Below are 22929 nucleotides of genomic sequence, written 5' to 3' on the forward strand. Positions count from 1 at the left end.
CAACAGAAAGGAGTTAAAACGAGAACCACTCGAGTGAACAACTTCACAGTCGACACTGCACATCCTCGCGTCCTCAGAGGTTCCTCCATTTATAGTGAGATGAAATGTACAGTAACACCCTCTGTGTTTGTAACGTCGGGTCAATACTCTTAACAAAGTCTCGGGGGTCGGTGTTTGGCCTCTGGTGCGTAGAGGAAGCCGCGGCACAGGCTCGGTTTTACTTACAGGAGTGAAAAGTCGACCCTGCAGATCCTCAGGGGCTCTGTTAGTGCTCGGATCTAATCCCCGCTCTGTCGGCGTGGAGGCAGTGTGAGTGTGAAGAGGTTATTTTGTTCTGGAGCCATGAAAAGGGAGAGAGCGGAGGAGAACCTCGGCGTTGGAAGAGAGCGGGACACAGCTAGCTGCTCTGTGGTTTCCGGACCATACCCCAGAGGCTAATTTAGCCTTATTTCTCCTCGCTGCTCCCCACATCCCGTCCACTGCTGCTGCCCCCCAGCTCCCGCCGCCCACCCCGGCAGATTGGAGCAGTATAATTTGAACAACAATAATGCAGAGAGCAGCAATGAGGTGACGGGCCTTTTAAATGCACTTATTCACGTAACAGCTGTACAGGACTGTGGTCTAGCCTCCGCTCCGAAAATCGTCAAACTAGCCCCCACTCATTTAAGGCTGTGCATTTGTTTATAGTGATTCTCTTGTGATTAACTTCCTGTTAATAACTGCAGTCATGTGGTCCATCATTTGTGAAACCCTGATCAGACCACCCGCACTTTGAAAATTTATGCCCTTCTAGTCTTGGTCTTACAGTAAATGCCCTTTGAGCGGAAAAAGGCCAAAGACGAATGTTAAAAGTTAAATGCAAGTTATTATCGATGCTTGATTTGAATAACACACACAACAATAACGAAGAAGAATGGAATGTGATGATATATATGTTTTTTTTTATGAGAATTAATGGCTGTAATATTATGGCACTCACATTTGCTCATATTAAATATTATTTTCAAAAGATCCTTAAGAGGTGATATGGGTAATAGCCCATGGAAAGATCATATCTTCATGGTTTTGGTTGTGGAAACAGAAAAGGAGATTCTTATGGCACATAAGATGGCACTTACTTTTTCACTCGTCTGGTTACCGACACATCATCAAATAGGGTTATAGCCTCCAAAATAAAAGATCTGGTGCTTTGTGTACAAAGTTCCTACCGTCCCAGTCCTCCTCTGGAATCGAAGGATATGAATGTCTGCAAATTGTCCTCAGCGGCGAGTTGAGGGCGACTCGTCGGTTCTGCTTTCCACCCGGCCCACTTGTGGTTTCTCGCCCATCTCCTCCGAACGTATAGTTGATCGTTTTCTTTGGGCTTTGTGTTTATACTGTCCCATATGAGAGTGGCTATTAGTGGTTAATAATAATGGATAACCACGTAAAAGGGTTTTTCAATGTGGACTATTGTATGTCTTAAGAAGCCTCCTCTCTCTCTCTCTCTCTCTCTCTCTGTGAATCACCCTGTAAAGTGTTATGTGAATTAAGATCAAAGCAAATTAGTTTTAAAGCACTCCAAGGTGTTTTACACACTTTTAGAAATGATAATCAGGCATGGAGATATTATAATAAACATTATTCCGGCCGTTTTCACCTCTTCACAACTGCAGATGATCCATTAGCAGTTGTCATAACACTGGAACGTGATTATTCTGCACCACATGGTCGAGAATAGGCATTATGTGTTGTCCCCGTGTAGGAGGTGTTTTCACAGAAGCATCTGGTTTGCGTCCCAGGAAGCAGTCACTGCTGTACGTTTCCTTTCAGAAGACATTTCCACAACTTCATATAGACTCACGTAAAATGTGTTGGACAGAGAGCGAGTCTCTAGTTAAATTATCAGTAATAAGTCCAGTCATCACAACAGTACTTGTTATTTTAGTTGTTGTTGTAGTTGTGGCACCATTTTGGCAAGTTGAGTTACTCCTGGCACATTCGGAAGAGTTTATTTTTCTATTCAGGAACAAAACGCGGTGGAATAAACTGACCGGGGCTTCGTCCTGAAGGAGGTGCCTCATCCTCTGAAAGCTGCATTTGAAGACCGATTACACAGCAGCGCAACTAGCCTGCCACATTTTGATGGCTACTTTGAACGTGGCCAAGAACTGGTCCGTCCATGAGTGGATCCCTTTTTTAACCGTATATTTCTAACTACAGTGCTCTCATGTTCAAGGTTTTTTACGTTTGACGATTTCATTTTTTCAAATTTAAAAAAAATCCCTATTAACGTCACATGCTTGTGTCACATGCTCTTACTGTTGCATCATTAGCTACTTTTGAGAATGTGCACTTACGACAGCTCCGTCTTCCAGCTAGCTAGCTTATTATCTAACTTCCTTAATGGTGCACAATAAGTCCTGGGATCAAATACATTTTTGGGAAATGGAAGGACGAATTTCTTGGTCCCGTTTGAAGGAGTTTTATTTATATCTCGGTGCTGGAACTACATGAAAAGTCATGCAGTAAAAATAAGGAATGTTTGCTCTCAAACTTCCCACCCAACTCCCTTGTCTTTTACATTTTGTGAATGTTTTACACAACCTCAGATTTGGATATATATCATCACACAGTTTCTGCAGATTATTGTCAATCTTCCCATTTGACTCCAGTCTGTGAGTTTATAACATGCTTCATCCTGCAGTCATCACATGCATGAAAGAAAGAAAGACAAGACATGGAATGAAACATCTGCCTGCTTGTCAGTGCTCATCTAAGAAGCTACTGTAACATCGGTGATCTGCTGTAACATGCGTGTAGGTTTTCAAAATTAGCCCAAAGAGAAACAGATTAAAGATCAATCTCTGCACAAACATGTGTTCAAACACTCATCTCTGTTTGCAAATCTGCAGGATTACAGCTATTTGATCTGCACTTCATACGTGTCGCCGTCATATCAGTGTCAAACAGAAAATCTGAAACTGAGAGCAGGCCTGCGGGGGAAGTGGAACAACAAGAATGAGAGTTTTAACAGTATCACTCTGCACAGTCGTACTCTGAACTCAATGCTAATATTAGCTTGCTAGCTTACTCATGGAGACAATGCTAACATGTGGATGTTTAGCACTGATCTGTCATGTTCCCTGTCTATGTTTAACGTGTTAGCATGCTAGCATGTTAGGTTTGGCGCAATAGCTCAAAGTAGCGCAAGCACAAAGTAACATTGAAGGGAAACAAGGGGGGCATCATTAGTTTTGAAAGCATTTGTTCATAACTTAAACTACTTGAACTGTGACCTGATGGGGGCGCTAGAGGAACAGTGAAGAGATTTCAGTTAATCCTTTGGAGAATCATGAATGTATGAACCAATTTTAACAAAATATGGTCCTGTGAATTTTGAGATCAATCAATCAATCAATCAAATTTTATTTGTATAGCCCATATTCACAAATTACAATTCATCTCATAGGGCTGTCAGAACGGTGGTGCACCTGGAATATCTGTGTCAAACCTTACTTCAAAACCACCTCATGGTGGCACTAGAGAGAAAAGGTCACTCACCAAAATCACCATCTTCTGGGGAACATGAATGTACAAAATATCAAAGTTACCCATAAAATGCTTATTTCCTTCTAGAACAAAGTGGCGACCAACACCGTTCCAACTCATAGACTGTATACTGAGATAGATGACATTATAGCTCCTATAAGTAAAGCCCCCTGGTGGCTGCTTGCAAGATTAGTCATAAAACCCTCCTCTGGATGTGAGCAGAAGGGACATGGGCCCAATTCAAAAGGTCAAAGTACACACAGTGAATAACCTTTTGCAAAAACATAATGAAACATCCTGATTGTCAACTGTTTAATTGCGGATGGCGGTGACCACAAGATGGCAGCACCCAAGTCCAGAATAATTTGGCTTATTTTTTGTAAAATGGGAGGAAGTGGAGATGGAGCATCCATCTTTATTTACCTTCCTTTCGGATAAACTGCTAGCTTGTTGAAATGTTTATTATTCGCATTCAAGACAACTATAGTTTGTGGATTTCTGATTACCTGAAAACTAAATTCTCACTTTCCTCCCTCGCTCTCCACTTCTTTCTCTTTCCCTCTGTCTCTCCTGTAGGAGCAGGATTACGTTTGCGCTGCCAGTTTTTTTTTTCTGAAGGTGGAAACTCACAAAAGCCTCAAAAGCCCTGCAGGCGAGTTTTCTCCCACTGCTGACAGATTTCACACTGCAACTTTCACCACATTACACACCTTCGCACACTCACACACACACAAGGAGACAAATGATCACACTATCTCTTGCCAGCAGTTCTTTAATCGTCAGTGATTGTCCCACACACACGGGACAACTGCACTCGAATCTCCACGAGCCCCGGGTGTGAACCTGCCTCAGCGGAGCGATTTGTTATGAAAGAGAAAACGACGTGAGGAGAGAAAGAGATATTAAGCTCTCCCTCCCTTTATTCAGGCTTCAAAAATCTACAGTGAGAGACACATCAAAGAAACAAGACAGAATCATCTCTTCATCTGCTCAATTATGCACTTTTTTTTAATGCTCTTAAAAGGTTAATAAATCACATCAAATGGACTTTGATGTTGACAGTATCGGACGTTCATTTTGAGTTCATGGAAATGTAGATTATTATAGTGACAATACAAATGTGTCTCAGGGAGAAACTTTGGAGGCTGAGTTCTGTTTCCCGGTCCGATTGATCTGAATATTATAAATGCAAAAAAACATCTAGGTTTTGTAACTTTGTTCATTTTTTAGATCTTAAAACTGTCAAATCTCTGCATGTTGACGCAGATTCTCTTTCTTTTCTTCTTTCTTTTCAAGCCCGTATCCCATATCTCCAGCAGTATATTCAAACCTGTCTATTTTGATCTATTGTCTATGTATTTCAGGGGCTACTAATTAGTGTAAGTACTTTTTTAAATACAATATTTCTAGTACAATTATAGTATTTAAGAAAATCTTATGAGAGTTTTCACACAAAAAAACTATAGAATAGGAGAAAAATAACCTATTTCAAGATTTTCCAGCATAATCACATCCCACAACAACAACCTCCCCCCCCACACACAAACGTAAAGACACATCCCTGTGTCATTTCTGTGGGTTTTCAAGTTGTATATCTTCTGCAGTGAGGGTGTTAATGGATGGGGAACCCCCCGTTTGTGGATTATAGATGAGGGTGGGTGACCTGCTTCCGTGACTGAATCTGTGATGAGGTGATAGAGCGGCATCCGGCTGTTTAGTGGCTAAATTATTCAGGAATCGCCCCCGGCCACTGAGAGGTAAACCGCTCATTGCATATTTTGATTGAGAAAATAACACGCAGAGACATATTTCAAGACGGGGAAAAGACACAACAGCAGGCAAACCAGTGGTGTATAAACCTGCAGGGGCGGGGGGGGGGAGTAAATTGTGAATTCACATTAAAGAAGTCAATTTCACCCTCAGACCATTTCATACGGATGAATCCCATCAGTGGGAGATGTTCAGAGCTTTCCAGGAGTAATTCTTATCTGAATAAGTGTGAAATTTACATTATTGGTGAACCTGCCCCAGTGATTGTGACTATGCACATCATTGGGGGGGCAGTGGTTACATTTGCATAATAATCCATGCAAGAAGGTTCTGAGCTCTGAAATGGAACCTGCTGACCAATCAGGATCTTTCTGTGTTCTACCCGAGTCTTTGTGGTCTTTCTCCAGGTTCCCTTCCAGAGTCCAAAGACATGCAGCTTAGGTTAAGTGAGGAATCTAAATTGCCTTGAATGTGAGCACAGATGTTGTCTCTACGAATGTTGAATGTAAGAATGCATATATTTACTTTTCCTGCTGTACGCTCACATGGACTCACTGGGAGATTTCACTCGGGCACTGGCAGAGTTGCGGTAGATGTTTCGGGAAACTGCTTCAGTTGGCCCCTCTGGAAATTTGAAGGAAAAAGGAGCAGACTTTATAGTTCATGTCTGAAAGCAGCTTGCATGTCGGTTCTGTGACGGACTGTCCCGGATGTGCTCAACCTTTTGCCCAATGTCATCTGACGTTGGCTCCAAAAGTAAAGACGATGGACTCAGGTGGTGAAAACATCTGCTCTGCCATAGATCGTCTATCCTTGGTGAGTTCTTCTGAGGATCTCAAGGCTTATTTCATCTTCCCAAAGAAGATGTGCCAACCTCATAGAGGCTAAAACCCCCCAAAAAACGTGTTTTCAGAGTCTGGGAAAGTCCAGAAAAAGTCAGAAGGACTTAAAGGAATAGGTCTGGGAACGTGGTAAACACCAGTGGTGAAGTGGTGAGTAGGAGAATAAACAACTATCCATCCATTTGTGATTTCCATTAATATCTAAGTGCATATAACAACAACATGTCAAGAATGAACCTACATCCACTGACGGCTTTTCTTTGGTCCACTCATGTGCCGTATGTACAGATGATTATCAGAATGGAAATAACCTGGTAATTATCATGTGACCGCTCAATTTGACAAGTGCCACTTGAATGAACTGCTAAAACCCAGATGGATTGTGGGATACTACCAGCTGTAGGTTCAGGGGAAAGAAAGCGGCATTGGAGATCGTTTGAAGTTCGTCCCGCTGCGTGAAATTATGATATTAATGTTTGCTCTGGTCGTCCAGAGAGGAAAATAACTGATGTTCATGAGGACAGATTCATGTCATCTTGTTATTTTGAGTTGTTGGAGGACACAACCATCATATTCTTCATCATCACAAATATCTGACTGTGACCCTGTCTGAGTCACATTTTATGCTGCATTCACACAATGATGGGAAAACAGGAAGAACAGGAATTAGCCTCTTGTTGTTTTAAATTGTTTTTAAGAGGGATTTACCGTAATAACCACCATTTCTAACCATATTGTCATAAACAGTTTAAATGCTTTTGAGTTATTTCTTTGTCAACAATCAAATAAATAGTTTCTGAGGGGCAACGCATTCCCTGTACATACCAGTCTGACAATGGTTTGACTGGTATGTGTTTTATATCAACGGAATTTGTACCACATGGAAATGGATGATTGGTTAAACTTTAGATTGTGTCTTTAATCCTGTTTGTTTTTTAAAAGTTACTTCATTATTACACACTACTGTGACATCATTCCTACCATATGACCATCATTATGTTTTGATCTATATAATCTTTAGATCGTGTCTACAGGATTCAGAGATACCTATAATAAATGCATTTTGTAACTATGCACATCATTCCTCATAAGATGTTGGATTGCATGATTTCTGTATTTGAGTATGATGCTTCCTGAGGTCAGATTTTTGACCTTGACCTGGAGATAGACTCCTAATTCATGTTCCTTGCAAGTTTGGTGAAACTCTGTTACTGTGCTGTTGAGTTATTTTGTAAACAAACCCTCTAGGAAGCAGGTTAGAACAGTTGCTCATTGACTAACTGTTGACTGTACACAATATTTACCTTCATATCAATGGTTCTCTCTCAGATCCACAGCCACTTCTTTATTTCCCAGAAGTGTAACCAGTGCAGGCTGGCGAGGCCTTCCAGTGCCGTGCCGGAGCCGTGCCTCCCCCGTGCCGGGTGACTTCAGGTGGACGTGCCCAGGAGCTGAGTCCCACAGGCAGGTGGACGTGGCTCGACGAACACTAACAGACGATGACAGTGGGAAAAGTTAAGCATCTCTTTTCTCTCGGTATATTTGTCATCACTCTTCGTGCGGCGGTGCTCGGCCCGGGCACGTTGGGATCACTTGATGAAACCCCCACAGCAAACAACACGGCACATACAGAAGTTAAGGGGCCGAGCGTTTGTGCTGTATGTGTACAGTGGGCTCCTCTGTGTGAATGCATATAATTGCCAGGTTCTTACATCAAATGCTTTTCAATCTGCACTTCATTATTGCTGCGCTCCAGTGGGAGGGAAATTAGGTGTGTTTATGTGAGTTATGTGTGTGTAGGTGAGAGTTTGTGTGTGTTAAGTGCCGTGTGCCTTAGGAAAACATTTCCACTCGTCCACAGCGATGACTGTACGCAGTAAATCATCACTTAATCTCCCCCATGCTCCGCCCTGAGTAGCGCATGAGTGACACACTCTCACACTCTCTCACACATGTTGTCATAGGTCACCTCCGGGGACCTCTCATACACTTGTGTTCATTTTCTGGAGAGGAATCATAACCTCATCCCCAGTCACCACGACTTCTGAGGATTTATATTGTAATAAGAGCCATTTAAAGATTATCTCTCAAAGAAGTAGATTTACGCACGACGATGATCTGTGGATCTGATTAATCTGCGGTGTCTCCAATGTTATTGGCTGGAAAAGTTCATTCTTATCGTGTTATTTATTTATCATTGACAACATTCCCTCCATATGATCAGAAATTATTTTGTCGTGCATCTATATGAGCTTCATGTTGTGTTGTTAGTCCTATGGCTGAAGAAAAATGCCCTTTTGAACAATGCATGATCTTCTTTATCATTCTGTGTCTTCTTCCTGATGCCATTTACTGAAAGATCCTACACACACATACACACACACACACACACACACACACACACACACACACACACACACACATACACACACACACACACACACACACACACACACACACAGAGTTAAAACAAAACCTTTTCTTTTGCAGGGTGATAATCCTTTCCCTTGCCCCTAACCCTAACTTTATCCTTCAACAAAATTACTTGCCCCTTTTAACTAAATCTTTTTCGAACTTGGACCTTGAATCAAAACTCTCAAACAGCCCATTGAAGTTGTGAGAACGGGTCGTGGGCTCCAAACAACAATGGTGTACATCTCAGTCTGTGCACCATATCTCGCAAACCTCTTTGATTTGATCAGCTTAGCGTTTGGCATGTGTATTGTCAAGGGCCCAATGAGGTGCATTATCAAATTTGGAGCAATCTAGAAGAGGCACAAGTTCAAAATGAATAAACCTTGAATAAACAGATGATCTGCAGCGGTGGCGGCTGGAACTAATAAACATCAGAGAACAACAACTGATTCTCCAGCGCGAGTTTCTAAACTCTGAGTAAACAGTAAAACGTCTCTTTGTGCAGCTGCGTTGGCTTCAGGGTTCTGAGTCCTGAGTCCTGCAGCAGCTCTTTATTTACTGCAACCAGCATCGCCACAGACGGAACAAACAGCCCATTACAAACAGACATGCTCTGCAGTACTTCATATAAATACATAAACATAAACAAAGTTATGAAAGACTCTAGTGATGTTCAGTGAGTTGATGGAAACTGGGATTAATGAGTGGGAGGATGTTTGGTCACTTAGAGTTCGAAGGTACTGGTTTGTCTTTACTCCCCAGGAGCTCGACTGCTGTTTTAGACTCAAAGTGAGATGATAGATTACTGTATCATACGTTTATGTCGAAGCAAAAAACAAAAGCATTAAAAACACTTTGGCAGCAACCAGGTGTGTGTAGCTGTGCCAGTTGTTCACTAAGTGCAGTTTAACGTCTAGTTCCTCAATCATGTGGATTTATTTTTGCACAAGCTGGGAACGTTTTCAACTCACATCGTCAAGCTGCTACTTTCATCTTAGCTCCAGCTCTGAAATCAGCTTTCCATATGATTCCCATCTGATGTGCACTCCGTCTAAACCCACAATAAGACTATTGTACAGTGTAATGACAGTAATGGAATCCCTAAACAGCCGGACAGCTCTTCAAACAAACCACACAGGAGAGGTTTACTCTTTCCCAAGCAACACCTTGGAGAAGATTCCACAGCGAATCGGGTGATTTCCCTCCAACTGTCTGAACAAAGAGCCGATGTGAGGCGGCACAGATGTTTCCTGAAGCGCTCGAAGTGACACTATCACGTTACTTACCTGTCACAAGCCACAGAAACAAGAGGGATTCACGCCGCAGCTAATGGGAGGTGTTCAGAGTTATTTATTTCTTTTTCAAGGATCATTTCATGGCTGTGAACTGGAACCAATCACAGCTAATAGAGTCTGTAGCTGTCAGAGATGGAGGCGGCTCGGGAGACACAGCGAGATAGGGGGAGCGACACCTGTGGGGGGAGAACCGACAGGAAGAGGGGGAGAGAGGGGGAGAGAGGGGGAGATAGGGAGGGAGGCAGTGGAGGAGATCAAATTAGAGCCAGGCGGTGGCTGAGATTAGCCCGACATGGCTGAACCGTTGTTTGATGGAGGCTTAAACATCCCGTGCCTCCTCCACCTGCCCCTGTGCTCGCCCGTAAGCCCGTGGTGAACCCTCACGCTGGGGAAACTATCTCCAGGTGTGAAATGGATCCACCTTGGTCCTGCTTTAGGGGCTTTCGGGGGGGGGGACTTCAATTTGATGAAGACTTGGCTCAGACGGACTTTGTCTACCTTCGCGGGGCCTCACTGGATTATCCATGAGGCCTTTATGACCTTCTCAGCCCGAGTGGATGAGACAACAACATATACCTTCAATATACCACAAACCCCCATTATCCAATAATAACAATATAGATACACACCTCGGTGTCAGCGACCTGAGTCTGTCAATAAAGACCCATGACATCGGTGATACAGCTGCACCTGGACTGATAGTGGGTCCACAGGAGAATGTTTTTATTTAGTCTCACAATGGGACAAAGAAGATTTGTGTTAAAGAGGATTTAAAAGTGTTTTTGTGTCATTGTGCAAAAGCCAAGAGCCAAAGAACATCAAGATTCTGAATATAGAGACACCAGCAGGTCTGATACAAAGTAAGAAGATTCAGTCGACCACAAATCTCAACCAAGGCCTAACAGTCTGATTAAAGTCAATCAAGATGCACTTATAGATATCAGTCCTAAATATGCTCCTGCTTTTTCCTGAAGATTCATAAAAATGAAATTAAATCCTGATCTGGATCTACACCATCATTTTATGGGTTCTTCCCTGACCCGTTCCGCTTCCTTCCACCACATTAAATGCTATTCCGTTGAGTTGTTTATCTACTTGCCTCATTTAAAAATGAGAATCTCGACACAGTTCTGAAACGATGGTATCGAGTGTCCAATCCCTACTCAGGTCGTGTACGATAGTTTTCCTCAAAATATGATAATTTGATGCTTCAGGTACGGTACAACATTTCCTATCTGAGAAGTTTGGATGTAGCCTCGGTGTGGATGTGTAGCTTATACACGTAAAACTGGTGTCAGGGACAAATGGTCGGTTTGCATCTTTCACAACCTCCTTCATCGTGGCCATGTTTGTTGTTGTCGGACACTCTCGACTCTGCACTGCCCTCTAGTGGCTGCAGTGCAACAACCAGGGCGAACGTCCTATAATTCACCGGGTACCTCCTTGGGTGATGCCTCAAGCCTCCTCATGATTTCATGGAAATTGATTCAGTGTTTTCTGAGCTGACAGTGAAACAAACACTGATGAAAACCCTCTCGGTCGAGTTTCCTGGTTTATTTCTACCCAGTTAAACAGCTTATGTTCTCATGTGACTCCAGTGGATCTCTAACCTGCCGCGAGCCAATCAGATCCATTCTGCAGTCGTGCTAACAGGAGGTTTGATCTGGCAGCAGTGTTCTGCAGCCTCACAGCATCCATATTCATCAGCGCTCTGACGTGTCCACCCTCTCCACAGTCTGCTCCTCGTCCTCCTCACTCAGGTGCACTCACCTTGGAGGGGGGCCGTCACACCTTGATGCCCCCCCCCCCCCTCCCACACACAGTGCATGAATTAGCCTTGAGTCTGTGACAGTGACTGCGGATCAGCAGGAAACAGCAAGGACGGCGAAACTGACTTCCAAGGCACACACACACCAGCACCAGCCTGGGGTAGGTTCACTTTTTTTTTGTTCGGGATCTTGAAGCCGACGTAGACATTTACGATAAAAAGTTTGAATACATTTCAACCAATTTCACAGTTATTACCAAAGAATTGTGAAATTGCATTTCCTGGTTATTTCCCAGTAAAACTTACTTCTATGCCAAGACTGGAAAAAACTCTATTAGCAGTTCTTTTAGGCTAAATTTACAAATTTCATAGCAGAGAGTTAAATATATTAATCGCATTAGCATCTAACATTTATTATCAGCCTGGTATGAAGTCCTGATATGAAGTCCTGGTATGAAGTTAATATTATTGTATTATTGATGTTTTCATGCATTGCATTGTTAATTTGTGTGATTAATAATTAACCTCTTCTCCATTTTATACAATTAAAACATGGTATTGTTTTGTAATTTGTTTGCTTATATTAAAACATTTTTTGTGTCATTTTAAACTTTGGCCTCGATGAAATAATTAAAGATTAGTTAAATTATTTTATATTCTTACTATGATTTACATTTACTGCTAAATTACACTGATTTTAATAAAATGTCTATAAAATGCTTTTGAATAATTCAATTTTGACTCAAATAAAGAATATTATTATATATTAAATTATATATATATTTTTAAGCACTGATGAGTCTCCAGTATAATTTTGGTAATTTAGAATTATTAAAGACTTTTGCCATCCAAATATTGACAATCACTGCAGCTGCCTATTAATGACAAATCGTGTTGTAATTCCCAATGTAGAGATTTGATAATATTAGAGCAGAGATTGAGATAAGGAGGTGAAATATTTCCATGACTGACACTGAAATAACAAAAACTATTTTGGTATTTGCATTTTTGGCTCCAGTTGTTTATCCCGACTTTTTCGAGTCAAGAATTTCGAGCCAGAGAAGTCATAAAACTCTGCCGGCTTGTTTTTGTTATTTTCAACCAAACTGCTCTTGATTCTTCTTCCATCTTCCTCCGGCTTTTTGCAGATCCGTGTACCACACGACGCTGTATCTCTGACTTTTTCGAACATTCACAGATCACCTCCTGACATTTCCTATTTCCACTTCCACAAAGTCGTCTGAAGGGACGAGAGGACGGATTCTGCTTCTGCTGCTGCTGAGACAGACATGAAGCGCCTCAGGCCCGCCGCTCGTCTGACAGATGAAGGCTGCTGGATGTTTAGTCATATCACCGTTAGCCTCATTAAAGCTCACCCCTGGGTGCTGTAAACACAGAGCCCACGATTAATCTGTGTTCCAGGGTTCAGCTTCGATCTATGCTCTCAGTGGGGGAGGAGCCACCGCCCTGATGGATACTCATCACTTTGTCCTCTGTAGTCTGGTCTGGATCCCAGCGACACACTGGTCACTGGTCTGTTCCCAATCAACCGTCCTGCTCTTAATGAGGTTTTATAGACAAACATGTGAAAATGAATGTTATTGGTGTAACAAAGCTTTGCTAATCGGTTTAAAAATCAACAATAGCTCAAACAACTGTGTTTTTATGAAAAGTCTTTTATCATGAAAGTCTGTTACTGTGGTTGCACGATGTCTAACGAGGTATCGTTACAGTGAGCATGTTAACATGAGCAGAAAAGTGACTCCAGCTCTGACAGCGGCAGCAGGAATTGGTTAAACCATTAGTATTAACATGTAAGTCCATTAACTTAATATATCTTTTTTGTTTGATTGAGGGCTCGTGGGGGCCACGGCTGCTCATTCGGGCCGGTTCGGTTCTTGAGTTTCTTGTAGCTGCACTTACAGGACGGAAGTGTCAACAAGATATCACCTAATCAAATTAAACTGATAAGATGGCGCGTCGATGCAAACCTAATGTCGGTGCTGCAGTGATGGATGTACGTTCAAATGTGATTCAGCAGATTGTCTAAAGATCCTCGGAAAACCCAAAATCAATTTCTGTGTCAGTTTCCATCTTGAATCTGACATGTGAGAGTCGGCTTCTTATCTTCCTTTGATCCATTAAAGGACGGGCCGACCACTTTCTCTGCTCACTGACGTCACTCCAGTCGAGGACCAGGAGGAGAAGCAGCAACATGTCAATGGTCACGAGGCGAAATCGATCTCCTGCAGCTAGTTCTTAAAAAACAACAAAGTGAAAACAAATAAACACAACCATTAAAAACACACTTTGATACGTGGATATCTGATTGGACTCTGCAGGAGTCACAGCCCACGTGTCGAGTACAACATGCCGTCCATCAGAGAGCAGGCGGCGAGAGGTTCAGGGAGGAGAAACTTCTTCAAGGGTCCCGTCACTTCCCCTGAAAGGATCCAGAGAGAAAAACAGGTTAAAGCCTGCAGCTCAAACCCAACTGTTGGGTAAACAGCCTGGGTTTTCCTCCTGAGGCCGCACAGCCCCGTCACCTCTCACTTCTCACCCCGCGGCGTCTGGTGGCCCTCATGCCACCCAGCACTAGGTGAGGTTTTTCTTTTCACCAATCATATGCTAGATGGACGAAAGAATATCTGAGCTGATGATCTCATCTGAGTTAATGCAATTACTCTCAATAGCAATTTAATATTCAAACTATTATACCCTTTATTTTGCAGGCATACAAGCTGCCTTCTTACAGGAAGTCAAGTGATGAAGATATTAAATAGTTTTGATTGAAAGATAATTCTCCTAAATTACTAGAGCTGATCATGAATAAAAGAGAAATGCAGCAGAAGACAATGTTCACTGCACTAAAGATATTAATTATGGTCTTTAAAGGTTCAGTTTTTACTTTGGAAATAACTTATATATTCATATTTTCATTTTGTGTACAAACATTATTGTGGAAAATTTACAATAAACGATTTGATTATTATTCGAGGATCCTAGAGGAAGCGACGACTTGCAGTTTTTTCAATAACTCAATAATACGTTTTTTTCTAATTTGATTTCTGGCTCAAAATCCCAGTAAAACATTGAATTTAGATAAGAGGGTCAGAAACACGCAGTGGGATCGATGGTGGCGTTGATGAGGACACAGAGTCCAGTCTGGTGTTTCTTTCACACATAATGGGACCTGGGAAAACCAGTTATCTTTTGATATTAAAGCTAAACACATGCTTGTGTGTCATCAGAAAGAGTCTCACTGTGCACGAGGCTTAAAGAATTAAAAATCTTTGTTTTAGATCATTTGGCTTCTCTGTCCTGACACATGGAGAGAACTGCATGGAGGGGAACTGGTGTGGATGGATCATAGGTACATTTACAGTTATTCAAAGTTTGAAACCAGTGGGTCATCGTGATACTTTGGTCTCATTCCTCCAGCGTCTGTGTTTCCTTTCACAAACAAAGGCTGCGTGCTGTCACACTGAGGAAACGCTTCATGAATTTTATATGAGCGTATTCATTTCCATACAGTCACCTCTGCACTCCGGAGCGTCTTTCATGTCCAGCTGCTTCTCAGCCTCTCGCATTCAAAATTAGTCTTTGGGAATTTTTACATGAGCCATAACTAACAGCGTCCTGACACGAGTGGCTGTTTTGTTTTAACTGGGTGAGTATATGTGTGTGTGTGTGTGTGTGTGTGTGTGTTGTATGCAAACATGCCTGTGTGTGTGTTTAGCCTGAGGCCAAGTATCTTGACTGACAGGAGCAGAGTCCAGGCTGCAGATCCCAGAGTCAGCAGGTCTCCATCGAGGTTTGACCCGCCTGCTTCCCCTCATCACCTTCTCACCACTCAGGTGCACGAGTCCCAGCGGCACTTTTACAAGCTTCACTTTAGAAACGACATGTTGTTGCTTTTCGAACACGCAACTATGTCGTATTTTTACAGCTTTTGTCGGCTTTGATCACAGTGAAGGTAAAATGTTGAATTTCTATTTCTGTGTGCAAAGCATTCAGATGTATGAATAGAAAATAACGTTTTTGTCAGATTTCAGAAAAACCTGATTTCAACCCAGCTTCTTCCCCGAATAAGCAATAGTCTTTTTTTAAAAGTGCTATATAAATAAAGTTTCTTATTCATATAGAGGTTGGACAAAGTGGGATCTATTGTATCTTAATGCATGATCTAATTTGCATTAATGGTGTTGATTAGGGACCTGGTTCAAAAGTTTTTTTTACTTAGTCCCTTTGGTGCAACATGCAATAAATCCCAGAGCCATTTCTTCAAGCTCTGTAAGTTTGCACCTTTGCATTAAACATATATTGCCTAAATTAATTCACCGTCTTAAATTTCAAATTTCAAAAAAGCTCCTTTACGGAAAAAACACTTCCCCATTCTACAAGCAGCAGAGCTAGAACCACATCAGCCTAGAATCCAGGGTCACACCTGATTTTATTCTCACCCTGCTTGTTTCATGAACTGATCTCAGTCATGTCAGAGTTTAAGAAACATTAGATTCAGCCAAACAAGCAGAAAACCTGTTTCCCATGATGTACTCTTCAAAAAGGCCGAGAAGCAAATGGCTACATGCGCTCGGGGGCGTGGCCTAAGACGTCGATGAGTGCTGCGACTAGAGTGTAAACTAAAGACAACCCCCAGGAAAAGTCAAAACATCTTGAACGAGGGGAATGGGAAACACGTGTGGTGGAACACAGGACTAAAGTCTACTTGCAGATACCAGCTCTGTCCCAATTCAGAGAATCCTCCATTTTGAAGGTTCCTTGATGAATCACCTCCATGGATCCATGCTAGGTCAACTTATCCCAGGTAACGAGCTAGCTATGCAGGCGGCCGAGCTCCAGTAAGCGCGTCAGGCTCAGGATAGGACATCGTTTCAGTTTGGCCTTCGCAGACTTGGTCCACTCGCTGTATGAAGGGTTTTGCAGACCCGAGTCGTGATCCAGCTGTTTGTGTTGTATGGGTCAAACCTCAGTGTGACTGTTCCCTTCGAGATTATACAAAAGAAACGTAAGAGGAGACGATAATTGCAGGATTCTTGAGAATACGTGCGATGGAAACAAAAGGCACGGTGGTAAAACAAGAGGCTCATGGGACTTTTCAGTTCCAGGAACCCTCACATAGTTTCGTTTCTCAAGTTAACAATTGCATCAATTGAAATCTCTGCAGAGCACCATGACAGTCACTGATCTGTTTCCAGGATTCCTGAGGTTGAGAAACGTCCTGTGAGGATTCTCTCTCTCTCAGCGCCGCGTGTTCTCCCACTGTACGATTTCAATCGATGACATTCTGAAGCGAGCAGTGTGACACGTCACGCACGTCAACATGCTACACAAGGAGTCACACACCGGGAAGCTGCACACAATGAAATCTATGGAAATTAAATCAATGCACAGACGATGTGAAAGCAAAGAAATGAAACAGCATTTGTTTCTAATAAATATTTGTGTTTTTAAACCGCAGGAAAGCTCCTCCTGAATCGACCATGTTTTCTTTGTATAGTTTGTTGATGGAAAACCAAGAAGACTCTCTTACTGTGCAGAGGCAATCCGATATATTACTCGGTAGCGAGTGTTGTAAGGCTTCATGAGAAAACAAGTTCCAGGACTTTTAAATCAATGCTCACAGAAAAAAGAAAAGGCAGTGCGAGGCGGCCGAAGCAGGTGTGATGTGGTTATTGTCTTTTTGTCTTCGTCAGCAGAGGCTTTCAGAACAAGCTGTGCTCGGTGCATTGTCTTCTCTTAGTGGGTCAGAGAAAACTGCACGGGAGGGTTTCAAGACGGGAGAAAAGAAAAACACAAGCCGGCTTTGTTAGGTTTCTGTTTCCGCATCATCTACTCTCAGGAAGGTACGGAAGAGGATTAGGGCCACTGTGGAAAAAACAAGTGAGTTCTGACTTTTTTCTCAGAATTCTGACTTTAAACTCAGAATTCTGACTTTAATCTCAGAATTCTGAGATTAAAGTCAGAATTCTGACTTTAATCTCAGAATTCTGACTTTTTTCTCAGAATTCTGACTTTAATCTCAGAATTCTGACATTAAACTCAGAATTCTGACTTTTTTCTCAGAATTCTGACTTTAATCTCAGAATTCTGACTTTAAACTCAGAATTCTGACTTTAAACTCAGAATTCTGACTTTTTTCTCAGAATTCTGACTTTAATCTCAGAATTCTGACTTTAAACTCAGAATTCTGACTTTAAACTCAGAATTCTGAGATTAAAGTCAGAACTCAGAATTCTAACTTTAAACTCAGAAGTATTGGTGCCTGTAGCGAACCAACTTCGGGGCTCAGAGCAACACAACATAGGCTACTACTTTCCCGCAGACCGAAAATGTCGGACCTCAGTGAGTTTTTGCGTGCTCGAAGGGTCCCCGAGGAAGCCATTTCATTCATGGAAGAGCAGAAGGTGAGTGAAGAAGATATGTGTTGGTTTGGGGCTTGGTGTTTGCAAAAACGAAGAAATGGCTGCAGATATGATGTATGTTACAAGCTCGTTAACTCCTTGCATGTTTGTACACCGGGCACTGGTAGAGATGTAACGATCGTGAATGCATCGGTTAAATAAAAAAATAATCACGTCACAAGGCTTAAGGAGTAGGCTACGTGGGGTAGTCGTCGGTGTTTAGGCTGCAGAGCTAACGTTTACGTTATCTTCGTCTGCTTTATAGGCAGCCCTCTCTCTCCTTCAGTTCACTCTCTGTGTGGCTGTAGGTGTGTGTTCACGTGTGTTTGTTTATGTGTACGTCGGTGCAGAGCTCCGCCCTTCGTCAAACAGAGAGATGCACGACGATGATGCTATATGCTGCTTTATACTATATAAATAGTAGGGGAAACACTGGCAGATGCTCCCAGCACTTTCAAATCATGTCCAAATGTATCTCCTCCTCTGTGCAGGTCGACCACGATGTCATTGTACTCATGGATGATGCAGAACAATAGATCCCTTAGATTTCCTTTTCACAACAATGCCTGCAGTGCCTGATTTGGAGGACCTAATCAAATTGTACTTCAGACTTTCTTTCAGTAACAAGGAAATACTTGCAATTTTAGCACATTACAACCAGACAGTGATAAGTGTCAGAACTTTAAAGAGAGTTTGTAGAAGACTTGGTCTGTTCAGGAGGAAGAACCAGTCTGACATGGAAGAAGTGCTGGCCTTTGTCCAACATGAGGTTATGACCAATGGACAGATGCAAGGTTATCGCTGGCTACATCTTCGAGCAGTTCAGCGAGGATTTGTTGTGTCACAAGACACCATAAGACGCATCATCAAACTGGTTGATCCACAAGGTGTAGAATTGAGAAGAGCACGGCGCTTGAGAAGACGTCAGTACAGCTGCAGAGGGCCAAATGCACTTTGGCACATGGACGGCTATGACAAGCTAAAACCCTATGGCATTGCCATCAATGGCTGCATAGATGGTTTCAGCCGCTATGTGTTATGGATGGAGGCCTTTACCACAAACAGTGATCCCAAAGTAGTTGCAAGTTACTTTACCAGAACGGTGTCAAGCATAGGTGGATGTCCAGAGAGGATTCGTGCAGACAGGGGAACAGAAAATGTTTGTGTTGAAGAAATGCAGATGTTTTTGCGGAGAAACCATCCAGACAGTTTTGCAGGAGAGAAGAGTTTCCTTTATGGAAGAAGCACAGCAAACCAGCGCATTGAAGGATGGTGGGGTACCCTTCGCAAACAGAGTGCGCAGTTCTGGATGAACTTATTTCAAACTTTCCAGGATGATGGTCATTTCACAGGAGACTTTTTGGACAAAAGTCTAATCCAGTTCTGTTTCATGAATCTTGTTCAGGTAAAAATCTTTCCTAAACCTCTGAAATGAAGTTGCTATAGATTGTATTGGAATTGTAGTAGTTGTTGTTGTTTGTAATTATTCATTAAATTATTTATTTTTGATTTTGGCATTTTCTACCCCTCCATATACAATACAAAACAGCAACCTAGGCCTCAGTATAGACCGGCAACAGTTAAGTGTTGCAAAACCTATTTCACATTTGTATGTACTGTGCTTCTTTCTATGCAGGATGAACTTGACGAAGTTGTCACCACCTGGAATTCACACAAAATCAGACCAAGATCAAGTGGTGACATGGCATCGGGTCGGCCAGTTGTGATGTATTCATTCCCAGAGCTGCACAGTGCTGAGGATAGACTCAAACCTGTATCCATGGAGGAGGTCAATGTGTGTATGGAAGAGTGCACTCCCAAGGGCGAGTTTCCTTGTGATGAAACCGTTTTTGAACTGTGTTGTCTCCTGATGGAGGAGAATGGGTGGGATGCTCCTGCAGATCCACTTGCTGCGGCTGATCTGTACATCATGTTAAGAGACGAACTGCTGCAAATAATTTGAGAAATGGAAGACATCTAAATAAAAACATGAAGTTTTTCCCAGTCACATAATGTGAAAGTACCTATCTAGATTATTATTTTGGCAGGAGGATCGGTGTCACGGCTGCCACACTCCGATGCCTTGCTGAAACCGGTGCCGTCCCCCACCACCTCCAGGAAGCTCCCCACTGCGTGAAAACGCAGCGCAGCCAGGAGCTGCACCTCCGGGCTGAGGGCAAAATTGCAGCAGGTTTCCCTCTGGATGTGTGGTGACACTTGCGTGACGAGGCGTTGGATCTCCACACGGGGAAGCCGGTAGGGGAGAGCGGGGTAATGTGGGACATCGGGTGATGTGAAACACCCCCTGTATCTAGGCAACGGAACACATTTGTGGTCATGTGATTATTATGTTCAAAAGCCCCTCCCATTCCCCCCTTGCAATGAAAGATAAGTTGGTGCAGGTGCTGTGGAAAGTATGTTTTTTCACAAAAATGTAATTCACAAATTTTCTTGCTTTGAACTTAATCAACTGTTGTGTCAAAACAAATTGAATCAGGTAGAAAAACTTATATCATACATGTTGATGCACTTCCAACATATAAAACCATGTGATTGATGCTAGCTGAAGATTAGCCTGAATTGATAAAAGATGTTGTTTTTCTAAAATTGTGGCTGTGGGGTAAAGTGAGACAAATGCTGTGGGGTAAAGTGGGACAGTGTCTCAGTTTACCACACCATGAAGCACAAGTTAAATTTAGTCTTAAACATATGTTATATAACATTATATATGTTTTATTTTTAATGTCATAAACATTGTAGAAAAGCCATCATGCCAAGAAACTACACCAGGAAGACCACCTGGGGCCAAACACCCCTCACAGAGATGGAGAGTGCAGCCGCTGAGGTCATGCAAGGAAAGAAGTCCTTAAGAAAAGCTGGAAGGGATAGAAATATTGATAAGACAACCCTCAAAAGATTCATAAAGAAAAAAGAGAAAGGGGAAGTAAAATCAGTAGCCTGGGGTGCAGTAGCTGAGGTAAAGAGAATGTTCACAGATGAGATGGAGGAGGAGCTTGCCAAACACTTGAAACCACTAGCTGACCAGTTCCATGGCCTTGCTCCAGTTAAGTGCCGTGAACTGGCATTTGAATACGCAGACAAAAACAATATCCCTGTCCCTGCCAATTGGACAGAGAAACAATGTGCAGGTAGGGTGTGCAAGAGATCACATGAATCATAATAATCATAAATGTGCTTAATTGACCAATCCCCATGATTCTGTTACTAGTCCGATAATAGTGGTTGTCCATCTAGCTGTCGGGATTTTAACTATTACAACATGTGTTGTTATGGTAGTTTTAAAGTGGAAAAAGTAAGTGGACCACTTTACCCGGTAGCTGGGGTAAAGTGGGACACAAGACCACTTTTTTCAAAACAATCAGAATTTAACTGCCCTTTGTCCTGAAGACATTCTGATCATTTCCATTGCTAGAAAATATCCTGAATTAATGGGAAATGTGTAAATTTTACTGATATATCAGTTAAGCTCGCCTAGAGGGGAGCAAATGTAAAAAAATGGCCCACATTACCCCGCTCTCCCCTACTTGGACTGGACAGCCCGGTCCGACAGCACGTTGAGTGGGGAGAAGTGCTGACGGCTGGCTTGACTACGCGAAGACGAAAGGCGGCTCACTTGACCGAAGTCGACTGCGGTCAAGTGAGCCGCCTTTCGTCTTAAACATCAACGGACACAACAGCGAGTAAACAGAAAATAAATAAACATGTTGTCGCTTGTGTAAACATACTTAACTTATCTGCAAACACACAAACAGCTAAAATACCATGAGTAAAATATTAAACTGTAGCGGTTTTTGGGCTGAGGGGACCCCCTCTGAGTTTAGAACTACAGCGGTCGCCATGACAACAAGGCACGTTACCAGGCGGCTACTGCCATCTATTGGCGAAAAGTAGCAACTATACTACTCCAGCCCAAAATCAGGTGAGTGTCTCCACAAACAATGAAATAATAATCAAAAAAATGAAGGGGGTGGCCCAGTTAATAACATAAATAATACCAATGCATTATCCAGGGTGCCACATAATTTCACAGCCCTGCTATCTGAAAAAACAACAACTGTGGTAGAAGAAGTAACATTTTATTCACAATAAATTTTCATGAAAATAAACCATTTTTCTTTGTTATACCAATAACATGGTAAAATCCCAACCCATGTGTCTGCAACAAGTTGGTGTCACAAGATACTGTAAGTATTATTAAATTGTTGGTTAACAAGTGTGTTATCAGGGCAACATGGCATCTGAGAAACATCAGAACAGCATCAGTATTTACTAAAAACGCTTCATAACACTAAATACTCTCCAGACATTCTTTCAATAAGTTTGGAGGTGAAATATTAGCAATCACCAGAAAGTATCCAAACTTCCAAAGACCTGAACTCAATTCAACTAAGCAATGGCATACAATGGAACATTTACTTTATGCATAAGTAATGGATAACACAATACATACTACAGGGCAAACTACAAGTTTTGGCTACCAAAAACTACAGGTTTTCTAGCCAAGACTGGGCTTCCTCCTTCACAGCTGGCGTATATATCTCTGTTTTAGGGACAGTGCAGAAGTGCATGTTGAAGTGCACGTATTAAAGGTCCAAAATAAAAAAATAATAAAAAATGGAAAATTGTATTGTCTCCATTCTTTGCAATATGGTCCCTGCAATCCTGCAGTGAGGATTGTTCTGGTAATGGTTGTGGGAATCTAAACAATGTCCATTACCCAGACATTGCTTTCAAGAACTGCATTAAATTCTGAACGGAAATCCGGGAAGTTGTCATAGCTTGCAGCTATATGCAGAATCTTTCCGCATGTGTGACCAATTGGTCTTCTGCTGAACTCACTCATTTCAATAAATTCCACATAG

The 22929-nt window shown here is 42.2% G+C and overlaps 1 protein-coding gene across 1 annotated transcript; it reads left to right on the forward strand.

Annotated features, from left to right (window-relative positions):
- Positions 1–17738: 17738 nt before the first annotated feature.
- On the forward strand, positions 17739–21643 carry LOC133957622 (uncharacterized). Its single transcript, XM_062392998.1, has 2 exons — positions 17739–19451; positions 19683–21643. Exons 1-2 carry the CDS (start codon positions 18609–18611, stop codon positions 20007–20009), a joined length of 1170 nt encoding a protein of 389 aa, XP_062248982.1. The 5' UTR covers positions 17739–18608; the 3' UTR covers positions 20010–21643.
- The last annotated feature ends 1286 nt before the right edge of the window (positions 21644–22929 follow it).

Source organism: Platichthys flesus, chromosome 1 (genome assembly GCF_949316205.1).
Source record: "Platichthys flesus chromosome 1, fPlaFle2.1, whole genome shotgun sequence".
NCBI lineage: Eukaryota > Metazoa > Chordata > Actinopteri > Pleuronectiformes > Pleuronectidae > Platichthys > Platichthys flesus.